Consider the following 10,596-nt stretch of genomic DNA (forward strand, 5'->3'; position numbering starts at 1 on the left):
TTACTCGATAGGATCGCAACTCGGCGATTTGTTGTCGTTGAAGTTTTGTTACGTGAATAAGGCTACAGGTATTTGACCACAATCGCACCTGGCCATATGCCATACAATACACTTATTATTGTGTTCCAGAAGTAAGATTCTACATCAAATGTAACACCTTCAAATCACATAAACAACAAAACAATACATAGCTACGTCATGCAGTCTTTTCTTATCAATCCCAGACGCAATTTAGAAAATGTTCTCAAGTACAATGTCCTCAGTGCTCGTTATGGTACATCCATTCGTTGAAGAGGTAACCTGGTTTGATCCACAGTTACAATGTTATAGATCGTTTCATCCACGAAGACGCGCCCCACCAATTTTTGATCCGAGCAATCCGAGCGTCATTATTGTAGTGTGCTGTGCACTCATAGATAATTAGCGTGTACCGATAACACTCAAATACATATTAGCAGAAGGATGGTGGGGCGCGTCTAACTGGATGACACGTCCATTTGTTGAATAGGTAACCTGGTTTGATCCTACGGTCACAATATGTTATCTGCATGTATTCGGCTGATTAGCGCAAATCTCGGTGATCAAATCCGACGCGAAGCGGTTACTATAATGTTTTACTTTTATGAAGTTAACTGGTTAATAAGCTATCCTGTGACCAGTGACCCTAATGTTGGTTTACGACAGTTTGTTCTACCTATATTAATAATTATTATGAGAAGTTGCACTTACTGTTAAAATATTGAATAAGTATCTTAATGAAGTTTTTCCTATTATCTCTGAAAGAATTGTTAATTAATTATGCTATAATAATTAATTACCCATTAACTTTTTTGGATTGGCAGGGTGGTGAGACAATTGTGTATGGGAAATGTCAACGGGCTTAAACTGTAACACTTAAGTAGGAAATTAATAAGGAAGGAAGTGTTTATGAAATGCATAATAGATTAGGATGAAGTAGGTAGTCATTATGCCATATGAGGTCATTAGTCATCAGACCATTTACCATGGGTTCTAAGTATTACCACAGAATAATATGGTATTACTAGTGGGTACATAATCTAGGTAAAATTATATTTGTAATGGTTGTCTCGAATTCAACTTATTCGAATTCTTTATTAGTTATGTAGGCTATTTTCAGGGCACATCCCAAATATAGCTTGCCCTACCACCACTTCGGGACGACATATCGATTAGGGATGTTATGGATATGTAGTTTCGGTTACGGATATTTTTTTATTTCGGATATCCGAAAGTTTCGGTTACGGTTACGGATATCTGTGCTTTAGAATGCAATTTGCAATAGCTGTCCAACACGGTTTATTCATGGCTGCACACTTTACGTTGAATAAATACAGTGTGAGTCACGTTAAAGTGTACATATGAAAATAGATGAAACTAGACCTATTTTTATCGACAAAAAAGAGGTCAAAAATTTTTTGAGTTTTATTTTAAATTTTTTATAGAATTTTTTTTCTTCCAATTACTTATTGTAAAGAAAACGTAATAACTTTTAAACTAAGCGGTATATCCTAATAAAATAAAAACAGTAATAATGCTAAATAACAGGCAATACTAAAAAAATACATAAAATACACAAAAAATGCCATAAAATAATAAAAAATGATAATTTTTGAAAAAAATCTGCTTAAAAATCGTGTTTTTTTGGTTATTTGATAAATTTTTCCAAAAAATGGCCTAATATATAGGGGCATTTTTTTAAAAAGTTATTACGTTTTCTTTACAATAAGTAATTGGAAGAAAAAAAATTCTATAAAAAATTTTAAAAAAATCTCAAAAAAATTTTGACCTCTTTTTTGTCGATAAAAATAGGTCTAGTTTTATCTATTTTTATATGTACACTTTAACGTGACTCACACTGTATAATAAAATAATATAAAAATATACTAGATGGCATTATAAAGTTAAATTTACATATAATGCTATACTAAAAACAATTTAAACTGCCTACATCCGGAACTATCCGAAACTTTTGAATCGGTTACGGTTACGGTTTCGATCATTTTTTTATTTCGGATATTCGAAAGTTTCGGTTACGGTTACGGTTATCCATAACATCCCTGATATCGATTGGTGCTGAAGAAGAAGTGGCGGAAGAAACTCAATCACCTTATTTATAGTGCATTAGGAATTCATCCAGTCAAAACAAAACATCAGCTATTTTTATATCAAGTGGGTTGACAGCAAATTCAATGTCAAAATTGAGACAAACAATATTGGTTGGTGACATAATACAGAATAATTAATGTAACATTTAACATGACGGAATCAAATCATGGACCATAGAGACTGAGTCACGCAGCAAAAACTGAATGAGTCTAGTAACTGTATTTGTATAGTTTTGATAAAGGTTGAGTGGGTCCCTCGATGCTCTTTATTTTTTACTTGAGTAAAAGTCATTAATTTTACTAGATCCTACATCTTCTTTTACCTATAGGGCTGGCTGTCCTAATCATGGGATTTGAGTCAATGCATAGATGACTGACGTGCCTTCAGAAATACGGAACCATATTATTTATAATTAGCTTTCTGCCGCGGCTTCGCCCGCTTGGAATTTTGTCTGTCACAGAAAAACAAAAACCGGGATAAAAACTATCCTATGTCCTTTCCTGGGACTCAAACTATCTCTATGCCAAATTTCATCAAAATCGGTTCAGTGGTTCAGGCGTGAAAGCAAGACAGACAGACAGAGTTACTTTCGCATTTATAATATTAGTATAGATAATATCTCAATCAAACTGAAACCTAAATACCTACTTTTGTTAATAATTTCACTATGGATTTTCTTTCTTTGATGTAATTTTACATCATGTCCCTTCTTATTAAACAATTAAAATGATTCATCTGATCCATCATATCATAGAGACAAACGTACGTCGACATTACTAAGGCACGTGTAATTACGGGAAATCATTATTATTGGGATAAAAATGTTCTTGGAAGTTGTCACAGAGTCCGTATACAAGCGGAAAATGAGGAAGTCGGATTATTAAGAACACATCCATATTTGTGCAAGATAAATTCTATTACACAATTTTCATATACTAGAAGGTGTCGTTGTATAAGTAAGTAGTTAGAAGTTAGAAATAGCACCCGCAGCTACAAATTTTTATCGATCGATAGTTCAGTGGGCTTCTAATTTGTATGAGGTAACGGATAATATTAAATCTTTGTAAATGTGCGTAGCCCGATTAAACTATCGGCCGACAAGTCCATAGCTGGAACACATAGTAGACTGATGGTTGATGATTGACTTGCCAAACGTTTCTTTCCAAGTGCAAAAAGATTGAGACATGTAAAGGCTTCTTAAGCGTTCCCCATTGAATCATTAAATAATTATAAAACAAAGTCGCTTTCCTGTCTGTCTGTTCCTGTGTATGCTTAGATCTTTAAAACTGCGCAACGGATTTTGATGCAGTTTTTTTAATAGATAGAGTATTCAAGAGGAAGGTTTTTAACCTTCATACATTATATTTGTGCGAAGCAGGGGCGGGTGGCTAGTATTTTATAAATAAATCAAAGTCTGTACAGGTCAATATCTTTTATTATGTCTTCGACAAGTGTAACCAACATACTAGTAGTTTTACACACGCCCTTTCCAACATGTTAGTGCACAGTGTCGACCTGCGACCTAGATAGCCCAATCGATATGATGTGCAGCAAATATCGCTCCAATAACTACATACTACGTGATCCGTTCCCGAAACTGAGAACGATACTACGTGATTTTACAGAAACGTGATACTACAGGTGTGATTGAAGCGTGTGAATCTATACTTCTATACCAATATTAAAAAGCTGAAGAGTTACTTTAACGCGCTAAATTCAGGAACTATTGGACCGATTAAAAAAATATATTTTTGTGTTGGATAGCGCATTTACCTAGGAAGGCTTTAGGCTATTTAACATCACCCTACTGCGAATAGGGGCGGAGCAGTAAAGAAAAATGTTGCAAAAACGGAAATATTGTTCAAACTATTTCCACGCGAACGAAATCGTGGGCACAGCTAGTATTTGGTACTAATTTTTACTATAGGGTCAACATACTATACTTAGGTAGGCTTAGTCACGTATCATTATAAAGGTCACATGCTCTACATAAATTAGAAGTAATTAACTATCCGAATAACTAGGTTATTACTATAAATTATTACCAGTTTTTCTAAATATTTACGTTTGTGTTACGGCGGCGGGGTTCGAACCTGCGTGTCTCGGATCTCGATTCGGCCAGACCATCATTGGACTATAGTTGCTTTAATAAGTTACCCAGTGCCTACCTCTAAACAATACTGATGTAGGTACTCCACTGAATGCTATGTGCCCTCAATAAAATTTCGCTGCATCAGGTAAAACAAGCCAACATTGACCTTGTGTACTCACGTATTCACTCAAAACTTACATTAATGTGTTGTTTACTTATTTTGTTGTATAAATAAATAAGTATATTATAGCTTAAGTTCTTTACTTTAGTTAGAGGATAAGGATAAAAGAATGGATTAAGATCTGGAACTTCCAGCAAGCAAAATATTTTTAAGTAAAAAAGCATTGAAAATACCTATGCACCATGAAAATTCCTGATAAAGTCTTATGATTTCAAATTGCTAATTGATTGGTGACTACATATAGTCACAGTGTACCTACCTATCTACTATAATTTCACCTATCTGCTTACATTAAGTCACGGTAGTACTATCTATTACCGTGATTAAGTTGTTGTGAAACATCACTTTAATCTAGTGTCCTAATCGCCATTAAAATTAGTCTTAAAACAACATTTATTATCTTGTTTGAATAACCATAAGTGCAAATTAAAAATAAATTTTGCAAACTATGTAGATAGGTTATTAATTACCGTATTAAAATTGATCTATAATTATCATCAATCGTTACCAATTTATATACGCAAAGTGTGATGTATAATAATAAAGTTTAAACATACATATAAGGTGGATATAGACCAGAGCATTTCTATGTAATGTAACGTTTTTACGATTTCGATTGGTACAATACACGTAAAATGTACCACGTTTGGTTCGTGAACGAAAGGGTGAAAACTAGAACACTTCATAGAAGCGGCTCGTTGTTCTGTTACAAGTAAATGCTTTAGTTTATACTCACTTGTAGACTTCTTGTTTCAGGTGGTATAGATCGTTTCATCCACGAAGACGCGCCCCACCATTTTTCCGCTAATGTTTGAGTGTTATCGGTACACGCTAAATCCTCCATGAGTGCACACGCATACTACAATAATGACGCTCGGATTGCTCGGATCAAACTCCCGCACTCCTTCCACCAAAAATTGTTGGGGCGCGTCTTCGTGGATATAGCACTTGCCATCATTTCAAAAAAAGAGTTCAGTAAAGTTATTTTAAATAATAACAATTTGAGGAATGCAATTGATTTTAACGGCTCAAAATTCGTCCAATTAACATATCAATTGAACTCGCTAATTGACACGATAATTAAATTAATAAATAACGGAGCGAATGAGCCGGTTAACAACGTGCTTGATTATTGATATGTTGTATTTAAAAAAGTGGAAGAGCGACTTTTAAATCGAGATTACGAGTCAGTGAAAGTTGTAGAGAATTCAAATTAAATGGTTTTGTGCGAATTGGTGATACTTAAACTCTATTATTTTATGGCAATAACTGGTTTCAAACCTCCAAATCTGTGATATAAACGCTTTAGAAACTGCGTTTAACTTAAAAACGAAATTTCACCTCTTTTACGATTTGTTTTAATTTATAATACCTTTAATGTCATATAATTGGTACATAAAGCAAACTTAATGCCATAAAGGCATTCTCTGCCAGTTTACCTTCGGATTAAAACCCGAAAAACATTGTTTTCTTCTTTCATAATTCACCAAAGTTTAGTTTTTATGGTTTGTTATTGATAAGAATATCATGTTTTCGACACAATATTTTGTAAGTATCACTCATTCGATTCTAAGTTTTTTACTGTAATCGATACCTTGTTATTTGGCGTAGACATTGCAATCGTATACTGCATTCTATTTTAAGAATGCAAATCTATTTTTTCCTTTTCGTCTTTAGCATTTTGAGCTCTACCTTTTGCATGCCCAAATAAATGACTCGGACTGCTAGGTATTGTTGTTGTGATGCAATCTTAGGTGGCATTGTCTTATTGGAATTTTTGTTGCATTCATCATAAATTATAAAAAAATAGTGTTAGTTTATACAGGGTGACTGGTAATTTGTGGCGGAGCCGTTAAGGCACGGAACTACTTGTTATTACCGTGGTTAAGGGGAGGTAGTCTAGGGTTATTCTGACAGATATCACTATGAGACCTACCGACCTTATTTAAACCTTTCCAAGATATTCTTACTTAAAGAGTGTAACAAAAAAATTTCAAATAGTAATAAATCCTAAAAAATTTGATTTTGGCCTACTTTGTTTTGTTTTGCAACAATATTCTTATCTTCGTAACTGTCATTGTTTTATGCAAAAACTTATTATTGTCTCAGTGTATGTTTTCCGAACGAAATAAAATAAACCCTAGACTACCTCCCCTTAGCCGCTCCGCCACTAATTACCAGTCACCCTGTATGTCAATTTTGGATATAAATATGCGAAAGAAACCACTGATTAAGCAAATATTTGAACCCAAATAATTACAAACAAATAACCGTAACTTGTTTTACTTATTAGGTCACCTTATCAATATTCGTCATACACATACTCATTAAGTACAGCAAGACGATTTTTAACAAATTACGCAAACAAAACAAAATGTATTCATGAAATTATTGCTGTGCCTAATATGCTACAGAACTTTAAATATTTATGGGAACTTTTATTTATTTTTATTTAGACACCCGCCTCTGTCGTTGTTTTTGAATGATTTGCTTCGTTTGTCATTTGATTATTTTCACTATGAAAAGTTAGTTAATAAGTAAGTCCGGGATTCGATATCCAGCCAGGGCAACATTTTCTGGCTTGGTTGGTAGAGTTTTTCTAAAGCTGAGTTGCACCACCTCATTTTAACGGTTCGTCCGTTCGTTCAATTGTATATGTCACCGTATTGTGAATTCCGTCAGATTATGATCTGACGTAGTTAAATTACAATCTAAGCTAACCTAACTCACTATATTTCTCAGTAACTGTTTACAATCTAACGCGTTATATTATAAACTGAGAGTTCACAATTTCACGTTGACTTAAACAAAAACTTAGTTTTACTGTTAAGGAACCTCTACATGTCTCATTCTATCTTTCATCTACTCATCTCTCTACAACGTAGAAAGTAAAACCAAAACAAACATAACCCAAGTGAATTCAGTGTCGTTTCTTATCAGTACCGCACAGGAATCCAGCCAAAGATCTGTCCAGGTCATCAAACCGAACAATGACGTCAGCTAATGATCCCATTTCACCAAAATTAGACCTTGACCGCCAGACACGTTTCATTCCATGGCCGAACACGCGACGTGGTATGCCAATGGGGAATAACTCCTGGGTTATGGGGTCGGAGATAGGATGGGCATATTTGCCATTTGAAGGGCTTTTAAGCTGTAATATGTATTGATGGGAAACGGTAATTCAGTTATGCTTGTAGGGCAGAAATATAGAGTCATGCAAAGGCATATCATAAAATCATATAATAAAAACTAGAAGCGTTGCCCATAAGGATATGGGCAACGCTTCTAGTTTTTATTTTATTTATTTACCAGCGGTCACCTGCGACTTCGTACGCGTGGATCCCGTTTTACCCCCTTAGGGGTGGAATTTCGTGAAATCCGTTCTTAGTGAGCACCTACGGAAAAAAAAGGAACCTCCATGCAAAATTTGAGACTCCTAGCATTCGTAGTTTCTGAGAATATATTTATTTACTTTTAAAATTTTAGTACCCTATTAAGAATAGATGCTCTAGTACGAGAGCCCACGACCAAAACCATGTGTCATAGCAATACGGCAAAAACCCTATAAAATCGTTAGATTGTATGATTCTGAACCCGACTAGGTGTGTAGTAACGGTCGAAAGTGTAGCAACTGAGTGGGAGGCCATTTCTGCTGTGTCAAAAAAAAAGACAGTCGGTATTATAGCAATACGTCTGATAGTGAAAATGTACATAGATTTTATAATTGTATTACGAAAAAGTTTGTTTTCAGACATTTTGCGCGTAGCATATAGCCTGTGCGCATTTTTGAAAATGTCAACAAATTTAGCCAACCTGTATCATAGCAATACGGATAATTATTTTTTTTAACTTTTCGTATTGCTGCCATGATTACCAAAAACCTATTTTCAGACACTTTAAGTGTATCAAAAAGTTGTATGATAGAGAAGGTGCTACACTTAATTTGTCTGATATAAATTTTTTGCACATGTGGACAACTTATTTTATCATGTCCAACAATTTTCAGACATATTGCTATGATACCGATCGGTAAAATTTGTTAACATTTTCAAAACGGTCTCAAAATTTAATGCGTTCACATTTCCGTCTGAAAATTGTTTTGTTCGCATCAAATAACCAAAATTTACTAATAAAAAAGATTTTCAGACGTATTGCTATGAGACATTTTTTTTGTCTCATTTTTAATTTTTTTAAGTGATTTTACGGGTTTGCGCTACACCACTAACGTCTGAAAATAATGTTTCCGGTATCTCAGAACTATCATTCAACTACAGTCTGCAAATCAGACATATTGCTATGATGCAGTTCGGTAAAATTCTTTGACAATTTTGAAAATTCGGTCAGATCAAACGCTACGCGGAAAATGTCTGATATTGGTATTTTCGAGTTCAGGATAATCGTATCTATCGATTTGATGCGGTTTTGGCCGTATTGCTATGAGACAAAAATTTTGGTCGTGGGCTCTCGTACTACTCGTATTTATAATAGAAACATAATTTTACAATGATCTTTACGGGATTTGTGTCGACAACCGCATGAAACAGAAGTTTCTATGGAAGATTCTTTGAATAGGTACTATTAAGATGATTGAATTTGCTTTCACATAATTATTCGTAATCTCGATATTTTTTAGTCTATACTTAGCCAAAACAGGTTCAAAACAAAACACTTATTCTGTTACGTTACGTGCAGTCTGAAACAAGGTCACCAACTAAATGGTTTTATTTTTAACGCAATCACTCAACGGTTAGCAAAAAATTACATCTTATCTTAATGTTTAGTTATTCCTATCGATTTTTAAGTGAAGACGTTTGGTAATCGAGTTTTTAATCTGTTTCTTTATCATTACGGTTGTAAAAAATTTGTTTATGGTATCATTTTACAATTAGGTCGTTTGCGGTCAAATACCTTTTGGCACATTTTAAATAATTCATTCTAAGTATTGATGCTTAACATTATGTTAAATTATTGTTTTTTTTTACGACAATAACAAAGATTTTGGTTGCAATTTTAATCGTAGTGTAGTCGACATTATGAATTACTTTATTTATAGTTGTTTATACTAAAATGTGACGTATTAAACGTGCAAAATACCTACTTATGAATTAGAGTCACGTTTACATTACGAGTTTTATGTAAGTAAGTAGTTTTGTGTTTACAAGTGCAAAGTACATTTCCTTTCTCAGTCACAGAATTGTTTCAGTCATGCAAAATTTTCAATATTTTGTAAACATGGAAACCGCTATTTAGAATGTTTTTTTTTACTTTAAGAAACAATTACATAAGTAAGTAGGAATCACGTGTGTGTCATAAACTGCCTTTGATATAAAAAAATGGTGCAATAAGAATAATACTATTATGTAAGATTAATTATGTAGAGATTGGGAGAAAATAATTAATTGTTTGGAGTAGCTTGAACTTTATTATCTTTGTTTTGACTACTTTATTAATCTCGATTGATTAATTTTGTAAAAAGTTTTCAATGTTACCTACTTAAAATTAGTTTTTGAAGTTTAAAAATATCAAACAATACATTGAACTTTGCCGATTGTCAGGTTTTCTTTGACACCTCTCTGGTTCACGGTCGAGTTAAAATATTTTTTACTTTAGTGTTTATAAACTGTGCCAAGAAAAGACAAAGGAGCCGTGTAGTCATTAATTACAAAGTTTTTTTTAAATATTGATGTATTTTTAAAATAAATTATGAAAGGGTCGTAGAACTTGTAGAATGTAATTCACTTTTGGTATCTCCTTAATGATACCGGCTACTTATTTAAGTAGGTTATCGAGTTAATTTTTGTTTACCTTTGACTGATTTCTGAATTAATGATTGCCACTATTTTAAAAGCAAAAGAATAATGAAAAATAAACCAACCTTGCGTCGTCGCATCTGACAGCATATCCCGCCAAAATAATAAACAACAACGACCTCATTTTACACCAAAACTAAAAACATAATACTGCAAAGAGTTCCTCAATCACTTTCATTAATACTGCACGTCTTTCGCTGGCTGGTTTTGAATGTCAATAAAAAAAACTTTTCCATTTATCGTCTGTGGACTCGTAAGTTTTCGCGCCAATTTTTGACGTACGCGCGATGCGTTCCACTCCCGCGCGCGCTGTCGACTCGCGTGCCGCCATATCAGCGACAGTATTAAATACTAATATACTTGGCGGAATAGGCTTGCGCACT

At 33.8% G+C, this 10,596-nt stretch overlaps 1 protein-coding gene across 2 annotated transcripts in view; it reads right to left on the reverse strand.

Annotated features, from left to right (window-relative positions):
* The window catches only part of LOC114358255 (hyaluronidase), a 32,359-nt gene extending 21,805 nt beyond the window's left edge, over window positions 1-10,554 (reverse strand). For both annotated transcript variants that reach the window (XM_028312165.1, XM_028312158.1), the window contains exon 1: window positions 10,279-10,554. In XM_028312165.1, the coding sequence (XP_028167966.1) occupies window positions 10,279-10,337 (59 nt within the window). In that variant the 5' untranslated portion in view covers window positions 10,338-10,554. The remainder of the gene's footprint in view (window positions 1-10,278) is intronic.
* Window positions 10,555-10,596: the final 42 nt, after the last annotated feature.

This window comes from Ostrinia furnacalis, unplaced genomic scaffold (assembly GCF_004193835.3).
Source record: "Ostrinia furnacalis isolate ACB-3 unplaced genomic scaffold, ASM419383v2 OfSCF3824, whole genome shotgun sequence".
Taxonomy (NCBI): domain Eukaryota; kingdom Metazoa; phylum Arthropoda; class Insecta; order Lepidoptera; family Crambidae; genus Ostrinia; species Ostrinia furnacalis.